The 23,567-nt window shown below is 39.5% G+C and overlaps 1 protein-coding gene across 1 annotated transcript in view; it reads right to left on the reverse strand.

The window, feature by feature from the left end:
• The window catches only part of HEATR6 (HEAT repeat containing 6), a gene marked incomplete in the record, with an annotated part of 1,433,578 nt that overhangs the window by 77,934 nt on the left and 1,332,077 nt on the right, over window positions 1-23,567 (reverse strand). The window contains 1 exon segment of the mRNA XM_044054904.1: window positions 21,832-21,928. Within this exon segment, the coding sequence (XP_043910839.1) occupies window positions 21,832-21,928 (97 nt within the window).

Here is a 23,567-nt window from a genome sequence, read left to right on the forward strand (position 1 = left end):
ATGTAAATTTTTCTAAAGTTAAAAATATCAGCAATTTGGTTGTGAGAATTATGAGTCAAGTTAGGGGGGGGGGGTAGGTGTTTTGGTTTGTCCAGGATGGAGTCATTTATTTAATCCTGACCAGAATTTTTGTGGGTTTAGATATTGGGTTTGTTGGAATTTAAGGTAATACATTTTTAACGAGGAATATTGATTTTTTAGGCATTCCTGAGCTGTCTAAAGTTTAAATTATCAATAGGGTCTTTGGTACTTCTCCATATAGTCCAGATTTTATTTCTCAGTCTCATTTTTTGCCTTGTCTCATTTGAGAGCCAGGAAGCAGGTTTGTTCCTAATTTTAATAGTACAAGAGGGGGCATGGTGCTCAAGGATTTTTAGGAATGTATTGTTAAAAAAAGAGACTGCTTCATTGAGAGGTAGATATTTTAGGGGTGACCAATTGCAGGCTTTTAACTCTGCTTGAAAGTTACCTAGGTTCAGGTTCTTTTTATTCCAGGTGGTTCTAAAGTTTAGTTGAGTGGGAATGGTGATCTTTTGCCTAGTTATAAAGGTAAGAGAGTGGTCACTAATATCATCAGGGAGTATTCCTATTTTGTAAGATTGGGGGTTATTGTTGAATAGTATCCAGTCTAAGGTAGTTTGTTTGTTGCTGGGTTTATGGGTTCCGGTAGGGTCGGTGATAGTTTGATAGAAGCCATTGAGATTAATGTGAGATGTAGGTTTGTCAGAAATACAACAGTTCCAGTCAATATTAAAGTCTCCAAGGAGAATGGTTTCTTGTGGGAATGATGTGGAAAGCCAGTTAAGGATATTTTCAAAAGTACTTATGTTGTTGCCTGGGGGGGGGGTGTAAGAGCAAATGATGTACATAGATTTATTAGCATTAATTTGGAGCTTAGATATTAAGATTTCAGCATTGCTAGGTGAGGGAGGTTGAGTGTTTAGTGAGGTTACCTGTAGTTCAGATTTAAACAATATCGCTACCCCCACCCTTTTTGTTAGGATGGTCAATTCTAAGGATGTTATAACCTGCAGGGATAATATCATTGTCTTTAGTAATTGGTTTGAGCCAGGTTTCTGTGAGACATAGGATGGCAAAGAATGTAAGTCTAGTAGGGCGTGAAGTTGGGAAATTTTGTTATTTAAACTACGAATATTGAGATGGGCAATGAGAAGAGAGTTCAAGGAAGAAGATGGGGTATGGGAAATAGAGGTGAAGGAAGAATGGGAGTCAGGGAAGGTGTTGCCAAGGCCCTGGGTTTGAGTGAATGTCGCTGTGTGGTAGTAGGTACTGACGATTGTGTGGAAGTTTTGCTAGTTTACATAAAATAGGGTCAATTTTTCTGGTTTGGAAATACTTAATATGGTTTAATCTGTGAAACTGTGGGAGAAGGTAGGCTGATAAGGATGTAATGTTACTGTGGGTTTGTGAGGCTGACAGAAAGGGGAAGTTTGTTTAAAGGAGTGTTGAAATTGAAAGGAGGTTAGGAATTCATAGCCTGTGAGGCTATGAGATAGTAGTAGAGTGGAAAGAATTATGGGCAAGAGGAGGAAATTAGAGAGTTTTAGTAAGCCAGGGGTTGACATAATGAGAATGTGGGAATGTAAGTAATGAGAAAATAAGGGGTTATAAAATGGCTAATATGAGATGGGTTTATTTAATGAGGAAAGTATAGATAGTGGAAGGTGTGAGTAAATTAGTAACAGATGGTTGCGTATGTAATGAGATATGTCGAGCTATTGGTTGATGTGGGGTGGGGGTGTGGCTTCTAGCAGTATAAGGATAGGTGCCCTGGGGGTGGGAATTGGAGGTAGGGTAGGGGAGCGGAATGAGCCCGCAGGGTGAATGGAGCGGGCAAGAGCAGTAAGGTAAGTTCAGCCAAAAGACAATCAGCTGTCTTTCGTGTTTGACGTAATACTGAAGTAACTAAAGTGAAAATATCCATCCACTGAGCTCCTCTTTGATTGGTCCTGAAAAGCCCCCCCCCCTCTGTGATTAACAGTTCTTCAGTCTACTATTATGGAAGTAACTAAAGTTATTACTAACTGTTATTAGTAGACGTTTTCAGTGTACATGAGGCGATTGCTACACTGCCTCAAGAGACCCAAGTCAACAAGGTTGGCAGGAGAAACAAGGCTAGCCCAACTGTCCATAATACTAGACCGAAGAATTGTTCACCACAAAGGGGGGGCTTTTCAGGACCAATCAAGGAGAAGCTCAGTGGGAGGATATTTCTGCCGGGGGGGTTGTTGGTGGTTTACTAGATTACAGCTCATTGGCAGTATTTCTTTTACCGGAAAAAGAACAAAGGATGAGGGCTACACTAATGTGCTACAGCTGTATCTAAGTGAGAAATTGATGAATTTATCTGTCTGGCTATGGCACACAATTGCGCTGCAGTGCATGATGCTGTGCAACTCGGAAAAAAGCAGAAACTTTCTCAAACGCAGGACTTCAATACTAGAAGCTAAAAACTTAAAAGAAAATTAAAAAGGTTCAAAAAGACCAGTGAGGATGCTTACCCCAAGCCCTAGGACAACAATCCTTAAACAGGCAGGTTCCAATCAGCACACATCTCTCACGCCTTCCAATCAAAGATAGCCTGGAGAATCTGCACAGAACAAACAGTCACTACAAACAGACCTAGATGCAGCAAACCTGTATCTGCACTATGCTACAGCTACTAGCTACCCTAGTTTTTATGGGAAACACTAGAGAATGTTTAACACAGCAGAACAATAGCAGTGAGACATGAAAAATAAAATGTTTTAGACAGCAAAAAACAAGGAGACTCTAAAGAATGCTTTAAATAGCTAGCAAATCAGTTATATTAACACTGCTTGGTGGGAAAACCAGAACTAGCCGAAAAGGTTACTTTGCAACAGTGAAAAGTACCACCAAATACTTAAAACAGTGAAAATAGCAAAAAGAACTTAGCAGGCTTTGTACCTTTTGCTGAGGAAGAAAAGCCTGAGTAGGAATGAGATGAAATTTTGATAGGAAGTAGAGGGATGGAGGGAGAGAATGGCAGGACAGGAAGATAGCCATAGAGTTTTCTTCCAAAGGGAGGGCCTCCCTGAATGGGAATCCTTCTGTGGTCTGTCAGAAAATCTTTTCTTAGGTGCTTTCCTACATTTTTAGAGGGCCTAGGCTCCCTCATTACAAAGGAAGTGGATTTAGCCAGATAGCTCCTATGGTATCTAGGGACTGCAGAGAGGAGAATCTGTCTGCAGTCTTTCATGGCCTTGCCTTGTTCTTGCAGAGTTTGACTGGCAGCTTGTGGTCCAAACTTATTTGTTTTTGGTAATTAAGAATTCTGAATGCTAAAGTGGAGAAGGTGTAGACTTACTCCACCTACCCATGGGTCTGCTGCCCTTGTCGAATGGGAGGGCATTAGCAGTGGGAAGTGGGCTGGATGGCTTATCAGAGGAGAGAGACACTACTACAGGGTCAGCCACAGGACTTTTATACAGGTATTTAAGTTCATCAGGGAGCTTATTAAACCTGTCTGGTCTTTTGGGTGCATGTGGCTGAGAGTCAGGTGTTAAAGAAGAAGAATGAAAGGCATCCAGGGAGGCCTCGAGGACTGGAGTGGACTGGTGAAGGAGCAGAGTACCCATCTCCAGAAGGCTGTAGCGTCTTTTTTGTACCTCAGAAATTTGCCTTGACTGCCATTCAAAGTGTGTTATGATGCCCTGGATAGTTTTCCAAAGAAAGCCTCTTCCAAAGGACAGTTAGAAAAAAGGGAATCCTCTTTGTCAGAGAAGATCTGTTTAGGAGAGTGGAGTTGTGAGTAGTAATCCACAGAATGATCGGAATCTCGTTCCGGATTCTCTTCAGAGAAGGAGGAATCCAAGGATTGTGTCTGTGGTGTTCCTTGAGTTAGTTGGGTCACAAAAGAAGAAAGCTTCAGGGCCATGATAACTTTAAATAAGCCCTGAGAGAAGTCCATCCATTATTTTTCTCTGGAAGGTGTAGGAGAAGGCAAAAGCTTGTTTTTTTGTTTTTTCTATTTAGGATTGATGTCTACCTGTATGAGCCTTGTAGCTTCAGAACATTGTTTCATTTCAATAACCATACCAGGAACTTCTTCCCATACAGGGATCTGAGAGATTCCATACGGACCCTCTTGAGATAATAAGAAGCTGTTTGTCTGAGGTATCCACAGTCTGCAAGGATTCAGAGGCCATACCAGCTTCCAACAGAGTCTCAGTAGTTGGTACCTGAGGGGTAATCTGATGTACAGCAAGTTTTCCTACCTCAGTGGTATGTTTGACTCAGAGATGTTGGACTGCGAATCATCTTGGGGTCTCCTTGGTTTCTTCTTAGGGAGAAGGGTGATGCTGGAAGCCAGAGAGTCTGCCATCTTAGACTGAGCTAGGCTTTTCACATGCTGAGTTTCAAGAAAGGAAAGTCTTGATCAGAGAGTCTTGGGTACACACGACTAACAAATGGAGCAGGATTTGTGGCGATGTTCTAGGCTTAGGGAAAAAAAAGGCACTTGGTGTGCAAGTCCCTCTACAGAGTCTGCCTACCACACTCATACACATTCCTTCTAGGTGACATCTAACAAATTTAGAACACAGTCTAAGAAACAAAAAAAGAAGATTTCTCAATGGGACACTTATCTGATAGCAGTTAGTGAAGCAACAGTACCAACAACCAAATGTGAATCAGTCCAATGCACGGCCTGCATTCAGGCTGGTGATGAGACAGTTGGAGGATCCTGTGCATCCATCTGTCCTTATACCCTGAAACAAACAAGCTGATTTCATATGTTGGACTTATACCCTCAGTAAGGTAAAACTTTGGTACCCCAGCTGGACGTCAGCAATGAAAACCCATCTGTTATGAATACTGCAACAGTGATTTCAGTTAGGACATCGTTAGTAACCTTTACTGAAATAACTGTTACCTACTTTGTGATTAGCTTTTTTGATTATCCAAAGCTTATTTCTACATCTAAGAAAAACAGTCCAAAGCAGTAGTGGTCCCAATACAGATCCTTGAGGAACACCACTGGTATCCCAAATGGGGTGGACAGGTAACTTCCCTCCTTAGATTAACTTGTTTTGTTTATTCACTGCACTACACATGGAATGGCATTTAATTGTTTTAATTTAATTACTAATGTATGTGGAACACTACTGAATAATTTAGCAAGTTCAAGACAAGCAGCATGCAGTTTTAGCCCTTTGTCAAGTTCTGCTATTTTTACCTCTCTAAAGAATGCCACAAGATTCAAAAGGCAAGCTTTCCCATTAAGAAACCCATGCTGATCCACATCTAACAGAAGTGTGCCTCTACCATTTTGGATAAGCTCAGTTATGACTCTTTCCATGATTTTACATAAAATAATGTTCTGGCTTATGGGTATAAAATTGTTTGGGTCTCATGTGATCCCCCCATTGTAAACTGGTGCCACTACAGGCTGTCACCATAGGTTAGGGATGCATCCATATGTTTTCTTTGATTCTGTACAGAAAATCACCATCAACAAGTATGCTGTCTAGTCCCATGGAATATGGGTTTTCATGTTTTATCTGAGGGAGAAGTCATCAAGTCTGTAATTACATAAAGGATGTTGTCTTTCCTCGTCTCTAAAGCACTTGAAGCATGTATCTGCTTACTGTGAAGTTCAAAAAAAAATTTCTGCAAGTACATTCTCAGTGTTCTATGGCTGGGTGATTATATCACTGTTTATCAATAATATATTAAGTTCACAAACCCTTAAAAGTAGGGAGGTTAATAATCTGGTTCAAAAACAGTTTGTTAACCACCTCAGGCATGAATGATTAGCTAGTTCCAAAAGTAACTCTCTTTAAGAAAAATAAAAAGGGAATTGAGGCCGTAAGTGCTTGCACTTTATTAACCCTTTTGGCAGGAGTAGGAGCCCCCACAGCAGGACTGTCTTCCAAGGACAAGACTTGAGGACAACAGAGGCTCAAAAGAAGCAAGGATTAATTTTTCTAAAAGATACTTCAGGTCCCAAACAGTGGGAACAGATTTCCTAGGTGGTCTGAGATGAAGGACACCCTTTAAAAACTGTTATACCTCAAAAGAAGAAGACAATGGTGGATCAAAAGGAAGGGAGCCAGAAATGGATGGCAAATGAGATTTAAAAAAAGGGTATGCCAGGCCTGAATTAAGCAGCTCACTTACATAAGAAAGAACATCGGGTACACCAGTTAGCTAACGGTCCTGATCTTTTTCCCTGACACTAAGCAGAAAATCTCTTCCATTTGGAAACATCAGATTTTCTAGCCTCCTGTAAGACTGGTAAAACATCCACAGGAAAAAGGGTGACTAAGGGAATGTGTGATGTTTGCCCCACATCAGATGGAATCGAAGTAGGAAACAGAGATGTCAGGGCCAAAAGGGAGACACCAGCAAGATTTCTGGTTTGTCCTTCTTGCTTTTTAAACAGCTTTATTGCATTATCACTTGTGAAAATAGGCAAACTTACATTTATATAAAAGTAATCAAACCATATTAACAAGTCCATATTTACAAACATTATACATCACATATATTGTTCTATACAATACAATCAAACCAACATTACATAAAATTTCACTTCCTGCATTCCCTTAAACCTCATTCCTCCTCCAAAATATTTTTCTGAATGCATTGTTCCCACAATTTCTATTTTTCTATGTAAATTACTCCTACTTTTTTTAAAGATCACACTTCCTGTTCCTTTATCTCTGTTAAAATATTCACTACTTCAAGTATGGTTGGTTTAGACTTTGATTTCTATTTTCTAGTAATTGCTTTTTTGGCAGACACCAGAATTAAATTTAACAAGGCCTTACTGTGTTTAGGCAATTCAGATCCTGTGTCCCAGCTCCAAAAAGTCATTTCCTTAGTTATACTCCCTGTATTCCTGACAGAGTACTCTGTAGGGAATTTTTAAAGTCTGCCAACATTACAATGTGAGAACATATGCTTTCTTCCCCATTATATCTCCAATAGTTGCCACTTACCTGATGAAAAATTCTTCAGTCTGCTTGGTGTATAAAACTACCTATGCAAACACTTCCAGGCAAAACTCCTAAATCTTCTTGATTTTGTTACATATTTAGGAGCCATACATATATCCGCCCATTGTTTCTTTCTGAATTGCTTATCTAATCTCTCTTTCCAATATTTTCTGATTGATTCCTGTAGTTATCGCCTTACTAATTATTCCTTTTTTGCTTCTGTTCTACATTCAACTAAAACCTCAACCAGTGCAGGACTTCCAGTTAGGATTCCTCAACCAGTGCAGGACTTCCAGTTAGGATTTCTCTATCACTTTCTCTTTGCCTATACTCGGATATCAATCCCTGATAGGGAAGGCAATCTCAAGCCTGCAGTCCAAATTTCTTCCTGGTCTCTTCCCACTCTATTACCTTTCCCTGTCTAATGTTTTGTTCCCAATACCTTGGTTCCTTTGCCAGCTTCTGCCAGTAAATTCTAGCCCCTCTTGCCTATTCTCTGTACCCCTAATTTCAGTTATCCCTACTGGAACTGTCTCAATTCTCCATTCTAATGTTGGCTTAGTTCTTAATATACTTTCTGCCACTTTATAAAAATAATATTCTGTATGATAACTGTTATTCTCTTTAAGGATCTACATCCAAAGTCCCACTCTTTCCTTATTTTTTGAATTACTGCCCTGCTTTCATCATCCCTTTCCACTTTGAATTGTAGCTTTCTACTTTTTTATGTGTAACAGCCTTAACTGTGTAGCTCTAAAACATCCCTTCAAATCAGGTAACCCTAAATCCCCTTGTTCTATTGGAAGGATAAACTTATCTTGACTCTTGCCCTCCTCCCCTCCCAGATGAAATCCTTCAACTCTATCAATTACTATTCACATCTTCTCCTCTGGTTGATAAAAATATACCTACCTTAAGTATAAAACTAAAGGGACTAACATTTTTACTGCTTGTATCTTGTTACCCATATCCACAGGCAAGATCTTCCAGTTTCTCAGTCTTTGTGTTATCTTCTGTTTAGCCTCATCCCACATATCCTTAGCTGCCATAACAGAATCATTTTAACCAACACTCCTAAATACTTCATTTTATCATGTTCCCAAAACTCTGCATATTGCTGAACCAATTCTTGTGTGGGTGCATAATTTACAGCTATAGCCTTTGTTTTATCTTTATTAACTTTACATCCCAAAAGAAACCTGGAACTGTTCTATCAGGTGCAAAATAATATCATCTGCAAATAAAGCCAACTTTTCTTTAATACCATACCAATAATATCCTTGAATTTCTCAGTCCCTTATTTTCTTTACCAATGGTTCAAAATATAATGCAAACAACAAAGGGGAAAGAGGACACCCTTGCCTGGTTCCTCTGTTCAGACACAACTTATAAGAGAGGAACCCTCCTACTTTAATTTTTGCCTCTAATCCCTCATATATCCTCCTAAATAACCTTATTATTCTTTCATGAAATACAAATGCTTCCATTGCTCTAATCATAAAATCCTAGCTTACTCTGCTGAATGCATTCTGCACATCCAGACCCACCAACAGTGCTATTTTCATATGTTCTGCTTCCCTCCGGATCATCATTGTTCTATTAATTTTGTCAAATGTTTGCCTCCCTTCCACAAAACCACACTGATTCATATCTATCAATTTTGGCAACAACTCTGCCATTCTGTTTGCTATTATAGACACAAACACTTTATAATTATGGTTTAAAATTGCAATGGGCCTATATAAAGCTGGATTTTACTGTCTTTAGGTATTACAACTACCACAGTTTTCTTTCCAGAATGTCATTGCTTCCTCTGTTTTCAAAATACCGTTAAACAAATCCTTCCAGATCTTTAACACTTTCTTCCCTCCTAGATTCCAAACTTCCAGAAGAATACCATCTATTCCTGGAGACATGCCTGCAAACTGGTTAAACGTCACCAATTTTATCCCATCCCCTCCTATCTTAACTGTTGCGCCTCAACAACCTCTAACCTTGCAATATTTAAGTCTATTTTTATTTGTGCTTTTTCTTGATTTTCTCACTTCTCTGCTTTATACAAATTTTCATAACATTTCTGAAATATCTAATACCTCTACAAGATCTCTGGTTAATTTTCTTGTTATAGTTTCCCTAAGTTTGGGAACAACCCTTTCTTCTTTCTGTTGCCTAAGTCATTGTGCCAACAATTTTTGTGCTTAGGGGATATCAAAAAAACAGTTGCTTAAAAGCAATCTTTCTAAACCTATGCATATTATCCTTGTACTCCCTTGTATTCTCTTTAGCCCTCTACAGCTGTGCCTTTTCTTGTTCTTTGAGATTCCCCTTATTCTGTAAGACCTTTGTCAACCCCTATAAATACATCTTGTTACTTCATAACAGTCTCTTTCTATTATTTCTACCCTATTTTTAAACTCCACTTTTTTATCCCATTCACTAGTTATAATTTCTAGAGAACTTTCCATTTTCCCTAATAACTCCACATTAATTTCCACTACCCGTTCATAGGTAGGTACTAGGCTATCTGCCCGAAGGCATTTATAAGTCTAGCCAGAATGTGTTGGCTTTCGCCACCCCCTAGATTATTTCCCTGTGCTTCTGTCTAGCACAGCCACTGAAGTGATCCCCAGGGTAAACTTTCTGTTTCCCATCCACTTGTCAAGTTCTTCTCCTTTTAACAGGTAGTGTCTCATTTTTACTTAACTACCATGCATTTTTGTCTTGGCGATTACTGGCACATTATATGAAATAGTTATAGGATGTGTGTCAAAGTTCTCAATTAAATGCACATGCTCCAATGAAATATTTCTATTTAATCTAGCCCAGTTATTGTACCCTGGTTGAATAAAATATACATTTTCTCCTAGTTCCAACTACTGAATTCACTTCTTCCATACCAAATATTTTCATAAATTTCTTCAGAAATCTAACCTCTTTTGTTCTATTTTTCTCTTATAGGTCCCCAGATAATTCTCATTGTTGCAAATAAAATTTCAGTCCCCACCTATACAGCAGCTTGAGTCTCACACATGCCAATTGACATTCCCAGATTGCTAGAATAAATTTGCCTTTTGTCTAGTAAACAATGAATAATCATTTCCACGAACAAGCTACTGACTAATTTTTAATACCTTGCCCTACTGCCGCAAACCATTCTCCCAAAGTTTTTAAGTTCTATATTAGCAATCTTTGGTGGAATATAAACATATGCCACAGTAATCCTCATCCTTTGCCAGTAGCCTCTTACTACCACAAGTCTACCATTATCATCTTTTTTTCCTCTTCTATCACTACTGGAGTTTCTCTAGCAATTAACATAAGTATGTCTCTTTTCTTTTGTTGTGGATATTCTGCTGAATAGCCATCCTGAAATCCTTCTTTATCAAATTCACATGCTCAGTTACTTCCAAATGTGTTTCTTATAATATTACTATCCTCCCTCTGCATTTCTTAATGCAATTAAATATTCTTTCCTTTTTGTCTATACCTGTGAGATGATTCACATTCCATAATAATATGGAATGTGTCACCATTATGATGAGAAGTCATTATTCGCACCTATTATATATGGCCATCTTCTTAAATGTCTATCTTTTGTGACACAATGACCCACTTTATAAATTTTTTTATCGTCAAGATTGGAACCTATGTCACATTTTACAAGACTTTTTGTTTTAATGAAATCCTCGAGCAAATAAAAAACACACCCCTATAACACGTTAACATAATACAAACATACAAAACTGTACATCTTCAAATATTGAAGATTAATTCTAATATGTACAACTGTCCTAAACAGCTAGAAACACAATCCCTATTAACATAAAATTGAGGTTATCCATGCTAAAATGTATGTTATTCTTGTCCTACTTACAATAATTGGTGTTTGTTCCATTTTATTTTTATTCCCCTGTCAGATGTGAACTTGCGTACTTTCAGAAACCTTAACTTTCAGCCTTGAAGAAACCAATGCTCTGGATTTTTATTGCCCTATTATCAGCTTGTCTCCAAGGAAACTTAAGAGGAAAAAATGTAATCCTTGGCTGTAAGCTTCTAAAGGCAAGCTGAAACATTTATTGCTACAGGAAAAGTTTTCATTATAGTTTTGTGTGTTTTATTTGATTAAGCCAAGACTCTTAATCCATACATTCATCTCCACAAAACTAAGAGAAAACACATCAGCTCTACATAAATTATGATCTGTATACTTTTGCACCCAATCCCCACCTCACCAACCCAAGATTACAGCCTATTAACTTAACTATGAATTTGTCCAGCCTTTTTTCTCTTTTTGCATTGTAGTGCCTACATTTCTTAATACTAAAAAAGAAGGAAAGAGAGAAAAAAGGCATCTGTTTACTTTAATATCTTTAGCACATACAAGAACAAAAAATGCTTTACTAAACATGCAATTTATATCATGAAAAGTTTTGCAGAAATAGTGTTAACAAAATTTGCTCTACTTATGGCTACCCTTTTCCTTCCTCTTCCCCTCCCCTGAGTGTCCTTCCAAATAATTAATGACATGAAGTGAGGCAAATGCCTTTCAGTTCCCCACAAGTTTAACAAAGTCAGCAAAAGTTCACTCTTTCCACTTTTTCTTATACAGCTGTATTTCACAAATGCAATTGATACTTTGCAGTCTCATATTTACTCACTAATTTTGGTGTTGCTGGTCTTCTTCCTGTTCATCTCCATCTCCCAAGCTCCAGATTCCAGTTCAGTTCCAAGGTACTCCTGATTCTTCTTGTCAATTTCTATGCTTTTCTCTCTCTCTCAAGCATTTTCCTTTGGAACAGTGGAAAATGTTTCACTGGCAAAGTCTCTCCATGAGCTTTGTTATCAGAAGAATGAGAAGCAGAGTTCCCTTTTGCTTGATGGCTCACTTTTTATTTTCCAAATAATATGTTTAACAATACACTCATCAATAAATGATGGCTCACTTTTTGTTGGACAAACTTTTGAATTTCTTCTTTAGCCTGTTCTGCTTTTAAAAAAAAAAAACGACTTTGATAGTCTAGGAAAAAATATTCTGAAGACAGCTAGATACAGCAGCTTGAGTCTCACACGTGCCAGTTGACATTCCCAGATTGCTAGAATAAATTTGCCTTTTGTCTAGTAAACAATGAATAATCATTTCCACGAACAAGCTACTGACTAATTTTTAATACCTTGCCCTACTGCCACAGTTCTGTCAGGATCAACTCTTTCTGCTGGTAGGTTTGCATCTTTACTAACACAGGTCTTGGTGGCTTTCTCCTGACTAGATTTGGAGCATACACACACAGTAGTGTGCTCTTTCACCTGACAGTTTCTGCTGTGGAAAACCACTCCAATTGCTTACTTGTGCCTACATAAAATTAATACAGTTTGTTCCTTCTAGTTTCTTTGGTACAGCAGAAAATCTCAAGATTTTCCCCATGTGCTATGTCCTCTAATCCTACCAATTTTTGAAACATTTTGTTTTGAACAGTCTCATACTCAACTGACCTTTTTTTCATTTCGAACTTTGACTTTTGCAGTTTTACCAGCTAGCTCATCTGACTATTTGTTTAAAACGTCTTCCATTTTTTTCTAGCCTTTTGTTACTGGAGTTGATATACCCCTTCAGTGTTTTGGTTACTTTAATTAGCTCTGAGCCCATTTGACCTATTTGGTCCTCTATATTACTGGAAGCCATTTCTTGCACCAAAGCTGGAGCTTGAACTGATTTTTGCTCAACAGTTGCATGATTCTTCCCAGTCAGTGTTTTCGCTTCACCTTTTCTAGTCTATTTTCTTTCAGGCTCTTCTAGTTTCTTCTTGGCTGGCATCCAGGCAGTGTACTTATTAGCCAGTAACTGAATTTACTAAAAGTGACAAAGTTCCTGGCAAAATGGACTTTCAGTTTCTTTTTTCACACTGGGAGAGCTGAAGTTAAGCTGTTAATCAGTGTTCAGCCACCTTGGAAAGTATGTCCTTGGATTTTGAGAAGAACCTAGGAATGCATACAAGAAATCTTTCCTTCCAGGAAAAAGACATGGCATCTACTTTCCAAGCTTGTGTGTACGGGACTCTAAAACAAAACAGCCTGAGCTGCTTGTTCTGATTGCAGGAAAATGATGTATCTGAAGAGTTTCCTACTGTTATATAATCTGTAGGAAGATCTCTCTGTTTAACATCCATTCATGACAGTCTGCTCAAGATCTGCTCAAGTAATTGGCCACTGTATTTCAGTCAGATAGAATATAAACCGATGGCAAGGACAGGCGGTGTTAAATGACTATGTCCCAAGTAATCAATGGTAGTATGCACAGGTGGCAGGATCTTGTCTCACCTTGTTTATCTACCACATAATTGTGTTATTATCGGTCAGCATTCGGAGAGGACCTGAAGACCAAAGGTGATGCAAAGACTGTAAGGATGGAATTACAGACGTCATTTCCCCTGATATTTATATGGTCCTTCCAGTCCTTTGTGAACCAAACATCCTGGATTTTTATATTCATAGAACATGCTACCTAAACCAGGTCTGAAGCATCTGTGTAAAGGTCTTGCTGAGGGGAAGGAACCAGAAAGGAAACTCCTGGATTGAATGATATCTATTTGATTCACCAAAGAAACCCCCGCTTGATGAAAGGTAAGAGAAGAATTGGGAAGTTCAGAGGATGGCAATGCGTCCAGACAGTCTTGAGATACCACTGAATCTTCCACATATGGAGCTTGGCCTAAGGAATAAACAAATAGTGGAAGTCATAAAAAACGGGTCTCAAAATCTCTCTTGTTGAGGTCATATCTAGGGGAGAATAAATTGGAATTATTTCTTTAGGAATGTCATTGTGTCCTGAGGATAAATGTGATCACTGACAGAGTTTAGCCTTCAGCTCTGAAACACTAGATCCTGGAATGGAAGCAGAATGGACTTCTTGAGATATAGGGTGAATCCCAGACAGTGAAGTAGATTTTTGTAAAGCTGACGTTCACAAAGGGCTTTTCACTTGAAGGAGCCCGAAGGAGTAGGTTGTCTAAGTAAGGAAAAATATGAAGTCTGCAGAAAGCAATAACGAGTTAGGCACTTTGCAAAATATCCTTGGGGCAGTAAAAAAAACACATGGCAAAGCACAAAACTGAAAGTGATATTGTAAGGCAGACAACCTTAAAAATGTACTGTGATCTGGGTGAATTGGGATATGAAGGTAAGGATCCCTTACATTTACGGCTACCAAGAATGCCTGAGGAAGAATCACTGGTAGGAGACTGGCAATAAGCATTCTGAATTTTGGAAACCTTGTGTATAAGATGAGAAGTGACAAATCCAGACCTGGTTCCTTCTTTTCTGTGAACCAGGTAAAGCCTTGAATAGAAACATGTTAATGGGTCACTGTTTTCCTTCTTTTTTGTAAGCCAGGAAAAGCCTTGAATAGAAACATGTTCCCTTCTGAAAAGGAGGGACTAATTCCATTGTGCCCTAAAGAAACAACAACTGTACAAATGCATGGATTAAAAGGAACTGGCTTGATAGAACTGGAGGAATGCCTGTATAGAAGAGAAAGCCATGACATCCTATAACCACTCTGAATTACTTAGAGAACCCAATTTTCTGTGGTGACTGATTACATTAATAAGGAGAGAGAAGTTACACTGAATAATAAATTGCATACTCATGTTATACTTCAGAAGGGTAATTGTTTGACAAACAGAGTGGTATATTTGGCTATATGTGCATCATGTTTACATTTATATGTGGGCCCATTGAAGAATAGGATTTATGAACATCTTAATGATATCAAAAACAAAAAGCTGAATAATGCATTATATAAACATGCACAAGTCTGTCATAATTTTGATAAATTTACATTTGGCATACTAGAGGCGAGTAGATTAAACTCTAGAGGTGGAAATTGGAAGAACAGGTTAAAGAAAAAGAAACGGAATGGCAGTTTAAGTTGGCTGCCATGTTCTCTCCAGGTTTAAATGACTATATCCATTGGTCCTTTTTTGATATGACAGAGCAAATGATATACAATATATTTTATGTCATTATTTTTAGTAGGGTACACATTCAATGCTGCTGTAGTACTTTATGGATGGTGCATAAATTATATAGTGAATGATTTTATTTACAATGTTATTATTTTTTTGGTTTTGCTGCTTTAAATTTTGATTTACTTGTTTTAGTCACGTGACTGCTACATCACTAATTGTAGTATTTAAATGTTTTAAATTTAACAGTGAATGTATTCTGATGAAGTCTCTTTTGTTACGAGACGAAAGCACTCAATATTCTGCTTCATTTAAATATTGGCCCTGAGTTGGTGGTGTGCGTTTCTGGAACCATTTCATTTCTGTTTCATGGTTTTATTTGGTTTACAGTTTTATTTGTGTTAATGATTGGTTCCCAGCCAGAAGTGAAGAAATCTTCTGGAGTGTTTGTCCATTTTTATGTGGCAATACGCATCCTGAAGATCTAATGAGCACATCCAATCATCTTTTTCCAGGAAGGGTAGGATAGACTGAACAGTGGCCATCCGAAATTTTGTTTGACTGACAAATTTGTTCAGAATGCTGATATCCAAAACTGATTTCCAGTCCACTGTCTTTTTTGGGACTAAAAAGAACCTTGAGTAAAATCAAGATCCTACTTGGTCTGGTGGGACTGCTTAGATGACTCTCTTTTGAGACAGCTTTCTTGTCTCTTGCGCTGTTGTTTCCCCTTGACTGGATGGAATGTCGGGAATTTGTCGTGATGGCTTTGGGTAAATATTGAGTAGTATGTGATAACCTCTGGCTATGATATTCTGCACCCGAGAATCAGTGGTTGTTTGCCAGGCAGGGTGGTGTAGAGAGAAACGTCCCCCGAATGCTTCTAGAGGAAATCAATCTGGACGCTCTTCAGGAGCGCTGGTAGGGCTGTCCAGAGAAAGAATCTCAAGACCCCCTGGTTACGTGGACCCCCTCTGCCTCTGTAGGGGTGTCTTCCCAAAGAGTTACCTTCTCTGCCCCGGGGAGTAAACTCACCACGTGTGTAATGGAAAGAACCTGGGGATTTCTTGTGCCACATCTTTCCACTCCTCTAATTATTAGAGTAGGGTCGTTGGAGGGTGGAAAAACGTACACCCATGGCAGACAGGGTTTTGCCGTGCTTTTCACACTTGGCTAACATGTCTTTCACTTTTGGTCCAAAAAAGAAGAGGCTTCCACTGGAGCGTTAAGAAAGGAAGACTTAAAAGGGTCCACAAAGTCACAAAGGCACATCCAGGCATGACGCCTCATGACAACGCCTGAACCTGCAGCTCTAGCTGCCCCTTTGGTACCATGAGAGATTAACTGCATGGATGAGTTGGATATGGATTACAGGGTTGCAAACTGTGAGGCAACTTTGTCACATACCTCGTCACAAACTGCTCCTGCTAGGGTTCTGGAGAGTCCTGAGATTAGGTCTCTTTGAAGCCTAGTAAAGTGTGCCAAGTAATTCAAGGACCGAATGGCAAAGGTCAATGAGGCAAACACTCACTTCCCTAACCTGTCCACTGCCCAAGACTCCCAGTTTGGGGGGTGGACAGTCAATCTCCTCGGCGAGCTCTTTCCTAGTAAATGTCTGCACCACCATAGCATCTACCAGTAGGCCTTTGGTCATTTATGAACTTCCTTCAGGAGGGGACAAAATTCTCTTCCATGCGTGCTGCACAATGAGTTGGACTAGTTTGTCTGCAGGCGGGATTACCCAAGAAGTGGAGGGTCGAGCACGAAAAGCCTGCAAGAATACAGACTCCTCAGAGGAAGGGTTGGTGGGCTTCCAGTCTCCCCACTGCTTTAAAACTTTCAGTACGTCTCCAAAGGAGACATCCTCAGGGAACAACGGTGGGGACCCTTCCCCTTCATCGTAGTCTGTATCTTCAGTGAGGGACTCTTCGGGGGAGTCCATGTGCTTCCTCTTGCATAATCTCTTACTTGGTACCTCTTCAGCAGGGGCTTCTGATGAGGAATCTGAAGACAAGACACCCTGCATTAGGGATTCTTGAGGCTCTTGTGCTCAATGTCCCGATGTGGTGAGCTGTGTCAGCTGTGGTTTAGAGGGAGGACATATCTGGAATTCCAACGCCGATGGTTTGCCTAGGCAAGAGCCCTCTCCATCGCTTGGAAAGCTGGCTCACCTGAAGAGGGATGGAAGGCCGGAAGCAAGGAGGACAACCTCGGAACTGGGATCACACCCTGCTCTGATGAGCCCACTGCCAAGGAAGGAGCCCAAGAGGACTTGGTGCTGCTAAGACTTCCGGAAATGTAGTAGGCAGCACACTAGACAAAATTGGTGCAGTACTAGGGGTCATGGTGCCTGCAGCCCAGAATTATCCCAAGGATGGCTCAGCTCCAAGTGAGACGATAACCAAAGGGTCAGCTCCTGAACCATGGTGAGGTCCACCAGTGGAACCGAAGAAGTGGGATCCGAAATAGGAGTCAGTGCCAGGTGCTTTAACACCTGCAAAGAGGTCAAAGGAGGAGAATATGCAGGGGTCCGTGGAGAAAAACTCCTAACTCTGGTTGGGATGGGAGTCCTGGATGGTGTTGAAATCCCTCTGGTTGTCAGCAGCTGATCCACAAGTCGCACCATGTCCAATTCCGAGAGGCTCCTGGAGGATCGGGTTGATATCCCCGATGGAGAATTGGGCAGCTCCAAGAAAGGGCTATATTGCTGCCCAAAAAATGGATCTGCCATAAGGGAGTATCGGGTCAGAGGTACAGTTTCTCTTATTGGCAACGTGGTCTCAGGACCAGCAAGATGTATAGGGACGGGGGAAGTGACCGATGTTGGATTTACTATTGTTGATTGAAGATACCGAATACGATGGGGCTGAAGCACTAGTTGGAGCCATGGTCGATGCAGTGGATATATTCAGTGTCACTGAAGATGGCACCAAAGTAGATGATCGTGGTCTCGTAACAGAGACTGGCACTGCAGAGGACAGTTGAGGCCCTGGAGCCGAAGTTGTTGCTGCCAATTTAGGTATTTTCGGTTTTGGTTCAGTAGATTTTTTTGTCACTAGAATGAGGTGAAGAAGAGACTGAGTGACTTCTCTTGTGCTCTTTCATAGGAGGAGGTGAGCCCTCCGACCCAGAAATAGCCTCTGAAAAAGGAGCTTTTAGAAGGCCTTTTAGAATTAGTTTGTTCTTCTCTCATTTAGGGTATGAGAACTGAACCCTTTACAAATTTTGCATGGCAGTTGAACAGAGAGGTGCGGAACACCCAGGCAGTAGACATAAGATAAATGAGTGTCCGAGTTAGGCATTTTGCGACCACTTTGGTCGTATTGCTTGAGACCTGTTGTCCCCTTCATTTCACTCTAAATAAGCGAAACAGATAGAAAAGTGTTTCTTTTTTTTAAGGAAAAGGGAAGGAATATCAACAATGGTATTTAGAGTACCTCAAGAGGTAAGGGGAAAGAAGGCAGAGAGAGGGAAGGCTTGTATCAACAATGGTACTTGAGATGACCTAGTTGGTAAGGAAAGCAGGAAAAAACACTTACTAGGGGGTAAAAGTTTAGCAACTAATGAGAGAAGAGTATTATTAAAGTAAAGAAAAGAAATTCTATGGAAAAAAGTTTTAGAATAATAAGTTTTTATAGTACTTGGCAAAAACACAAGACTGCCACCAAAGCTTTAGAACTCGCTTGTCCTGCACAAAACAGATCCAGAATTAAAAAGCAAAATACCAGGACTTGGAGACGGTTGTAGAATCCAGTATAAAATTCTTTATTCGACATAAGCGCTTTCGTGGGTAACCCCAATTCTTCAGATGTCCAATACATTTTAAAAACAGCTCTTAGTTTAAATATCCTCTTGAGACACATAATTAAAACCAACCAATACATTGTTCTGGTGTGAACAAGCAAATTTAAAGCAACATCCTATAAGGTACATGCCATTAACTGAATTAGAAATCTGAATGTATATGTATACACTTCTAAAAACCTATTTATAAAGTATCTAGATTCTAATTTCCATAACATTTCAGTTTGCAGTCACAAGCACATACTATATCTGCACATATTTACATTTTCCACTTCTGTTCTCCAAAACACATGCAAGCCTATAACAAGAAATCAGTAATGTATCATACAAACAACTCCACAGCACATCTTGCCTAAAAAGCTGCCTAAGCGTTCACTTAGGACATTTCAATTTACAATCACAAACAAAGAATATATCTGCACATGTTTATATGTTCTTCTGATGTTCTCCAAAACACATACAAACCTGTAACAAGAAGTCAGTTACTTATCATACCAACAATTCCACAGCACATCTTACCTAAAAAGCTGCCTAGACTTTAACTTAGGATGCAGGGGTAAATTATTCATTTAATCCATGATCTGGTATCAGCCCTTAATCTTACTATCCACTTAGCTTCAAGCTCTTCAGTGATGTTCCGTAGATCCCCCCCCCTCTTATACTCAAATATGTTCTCCCTATAACTAGAAATTTAAAGACATGTTCCATATCATTATTAATGGTGTGTCTGGCCAAGGCATTTACTTTATTCTTTTTATGGATGGCATAAATGTTTTCACATATTATTTCCTTCAGAGACCTGTCTGTCTTCCCTACATAGAAACAACGGCACACTGTGCAATGGGCCAAGTAAACTAAATGCTCTGTTTCACAGGTGGCATTGATGTAAAACTCATATGTCTTCAACTGATCTGGATGTTCAAACTTAGAGGTACTGTCTATATATTTACAAAAATTACATGTGCCACATTTTTTGTACCTTTTTCTATGGCTGACCTAATGGGGCCATGCTTCCTATCATTGACCTTAGGTTGACATAACTGTCTCTTCAAAGATTTATAGTTCTTCAGTGAATACTTGGGTTTCACATCTATCAGACTGCTAATGCTCTTATCTAGGTCTCAAGATATTCCAATGTTTCTCTATCACATTCTTATACAACCAAGCATCTTTAGAGTGGTAAAATGATGTTCTAGTTTGTTTGTTTTCTCTAATATTATCTTTCTGCCCATCACTGTGTACTTTTCGGAAGTCTTCACCCCTAGAGAAGCATGGTTTAGCCTTTACACATCTCTATTTACTCACTTCCTTAATGCTGCTCTGTTTATCATTAATATGATACCCCCTTTCTAATAAATCATTGCTAGTTTGCCCAACTTAATGAACAAAATCTTAATCTGTCACATTCAGTCTTGATGCTCTATAAAACTGGTTCTGAATGACATTTCAAAAAAATATATGGGGGGTGCATACTATCTTTAGCTAATAAATGGTTTCCATGGCATTCTTTCTTGTGCAAACGAGTGACCACAGTGCCATCATTTTTCTTTTCAACACGAACGTCTAAGAAATTTACTGTTTTCATAGAATATGTATGTGTAAACTTCAGAAATGTAGAGGTTTGAGTAATGTATTGTACAAACTCCTCCAGTTCTTCAGTGTTTCCTCTCCACAAAATGAAGGGGTCATCCACAAACCTCCTCAAAAAATAAACTCTGCCTGCATAGGGACCCTTCAATATAGACTTGGTTTCCCAAACTGCCATTACGGCATTGGCATAGCTACTGGCACACGAGGTGCCCACAGCTACGCCATTAGACTGCCAATAATGATCTCCCCCAAAAACAAAGAAAAATCATATCACTCCTCCTGAGGATCCCTGACATAAGGGAGAAGGACAGGTATACTTAGTCTTCTGTTTTTCCTCGGAAGGAAGAGGAGCCTGCACAAAACAAGGAGGCCCCAACTCCTAAACACACCTCAATGAGGGAAACTGGGACTTCCTCTTTGTCCAGAGTCTGGGGAATGCCATTGGGCCACTTAGACATAATCGGCCTGAGTTACCTCTCCTTAGCAGAGACAGCTGTTTGACTGAATGGGGTGGACATGCTAAGGGCTACTTGCTGGCCCCCAATGATGTCACAACAGAGGAAGCAGCCAACACATCTGGATGGTCCAAGGACTCATCAGGTGGCACAGGGGAGATGCCTTGGTTGGACGAGACAGCTGAGGCAAAATTTTCTTAAGCTTCATTTTGAGTTGAGACGATGAGACCTAGCAAGAAGAATCAGATTACATTTTAACCCTCCTGTGCTCCTTTACTCTCTGATTTCCAAGATAAATCTTAAGGGGGGGACAAACATCCCCAACGAGTCTGTGGATAAAAGAAATGGCAAGTAGTACAACTTCTATAATTGTGATTGGCTTCTGGGCAAAAAAAAACATTTAGTGCAGTTACCTCTGTAAGGTATTTGCTGTCCACAATCACATTTTCTGCTCTTAGCTGACATGAAAAAAGATTAAATGGAGTCAAAAATTAGCAAAAAGAGGAAATTTCCCCAAACAGGCATACTTATCTACCCTAGGCAAATGGAACTAGAAGCAAATGTATGAAAGACTGACAGAAACAAAGGTACAGTGTTTGGCTGTCAGTGAGAAAGTTCTAATGTACTTCATGCCAGTACTGCCCTTACATACCGCATAGCCTTGGCTTGCTTTAGGCATACACTGGATATATGGTGTGAGAGAAATATACTTAGACTTTGATATTCTCACCAGGCGTATGTCTATCCTGGTGGAATAATCCACTTGTCAGTAATGCTGCAACAGCTATCATAACACTGCTATCCATATTTCATCCCCCTTCTCCAGTATGTGCAATCTTGGGAGTTACTTTATATATGTAATGGGGATGTGAGGAGTGAAGCTTCCAACCTCCACCCCCCACCCAGAACTGCAAAACAGGGCCAGTAAGTTCTAAAACTAGTAAAACGCAGTCTAATAAATTTATTTTCAAATGCAAGTACAGCTTTAGGAAAGCATGTTTTCATTCTTAAGCAGACACCAAAAAACAACATACATACCTTATCTTTATCTTTGGAAGCCTGGGTTGCCAATTTTAATAATTTCAGCAAAAGTAGGTCTGAAAATTCCTCCTGGAAGCTCTTCCCCATCACTTCCCTGTAAAAGTACATATGCTATAGATCATGCTATTCACTTAGTTATCTATTTCATTAAAATATTGCTAAAAGAAATATTACCAAAAATATAACTAACAAAAATGGCAGTCAGCCTTTCCAGTCTCTGGATTTTCCTTTAAGGGACAATCTCTCCACATCATAACATGTATGTGCATCTCTAAATTTCTAATTGAAAAGAATAGTGTATTTTTCTTTGCCGCCAATGGTCTTTCAAGTGTAACTAATCAACAGATTGCTCCCAACTCCTGTGAAACTAATATGCAATCTGCATGACTGCACCACTGATTACGACAGCTTCATGCTATTCAGTTAATTTGCAAATAAGAATGGGGAGTTTAACTCAAAGCCACAGTTCTGCAAACAATGTTAAGCATCTGCATCATCTGCAATGAAGTCCTTTATCAATAAATATGACCTTAGGAAAAAATCAAAATAAATGAATGTAGTACGTAAAGGTTAAGGCCACTACAAATGGCAGGTTAGACATGCATAAAACAAAGCCACAGTACTGAACCATTCCTGCACTCTGATCTACAGAGGATCCAAATGACCACCCCCTCAACACTATCACCAAAGGCAGTAGTGACCATTTATAGTACATGCAAGATGAAGTTTAATGTTTCTGAGGCTAAAAAACAAATTAATGAAAAGCAGCAGCAGAAGAAATGCACAAAAAAGAACAGGATCCAATTATGAAGACTAAGCATAAATTTATAAAATCTATACTTCATTAATAACTACAGTTTACAGATTCCTGCATATTGTTTCTGAAGATCAGTGGTTGACAAATCTGATAAGAAGCAACTGCAGAAAAACAGCTCTGTGGCATACAGGGACAAAGCCCTGACTATTGCAAAGGTGACCCGAGTTTAGAGGCTTGGGTACTTTAAAAAACTGACCACAGAGTAAAGGGAGAGAATGAGTGACTACTGCTACTGCTGCTGCTTCACTCATTTTGTGGGGAGACAGGCAGCACTGCCTTACAACACTGGTGACACTTACTGGCAGCGCTAAGTGTTAACCAGTGGAGTTTGAGTCTACATTACCGTGGTGCATTCACACCAGTAGCTGAGGAGGAACTTAGCATGCATAGGCATACATCTTACTGGGAGTCAGCAATAGTGAACCTTGCTGGAACTGCTGAGGGGGTGCTCACAAGGGAAGACTGTAGCCACCCCCACCCACCACCATACTAGCCAGCTGGCCCACTTCCTATCATGAGACTCTTTGTTGACAACAAAGGGCTAAAATGAACTCCTGATCAGGAACAAATGGGCCACAGGGTTCTTGCCTAGCCCATGAATGCACAACTCCTGACCTTCTGAATAAATGGGCTGTCTGGGTGGTGGTAGTGGGGCAACCTGATGATGTCCTTTGAGAGGTAAAGAACCAAAAAGAAGTTATTACAGGAATTATCCTGTTGTGGTTAAATTTAAAGGATACACACTACTCATTTGTTTATTCACAAGAAACATTTAAATAAAAATAACACTCACAATAGACCACTAGCCTTGAGCTAACACTTTTAACTACAATACACAATACTCACATCTTTAAATAAAAAGAATATTCAGAATAGATTACTAGCCTTGAACTATACACTTTCAACTCTAAGAAAC

Source organism: Protopterus annectens, chromosome 13.part0 (genome assembly GCF_019279795.1).
Source record: "Protopterus annectens isolate FY-2018-M chromosome 13.part0, PAN1.0, whole genome shotgun sequence".
Lineage (NCBI taxonomy): Eukaryota > Metazoa > Chordata > Ceratodontiformes > Protopteridae > Protopterus > Protopterus annectens.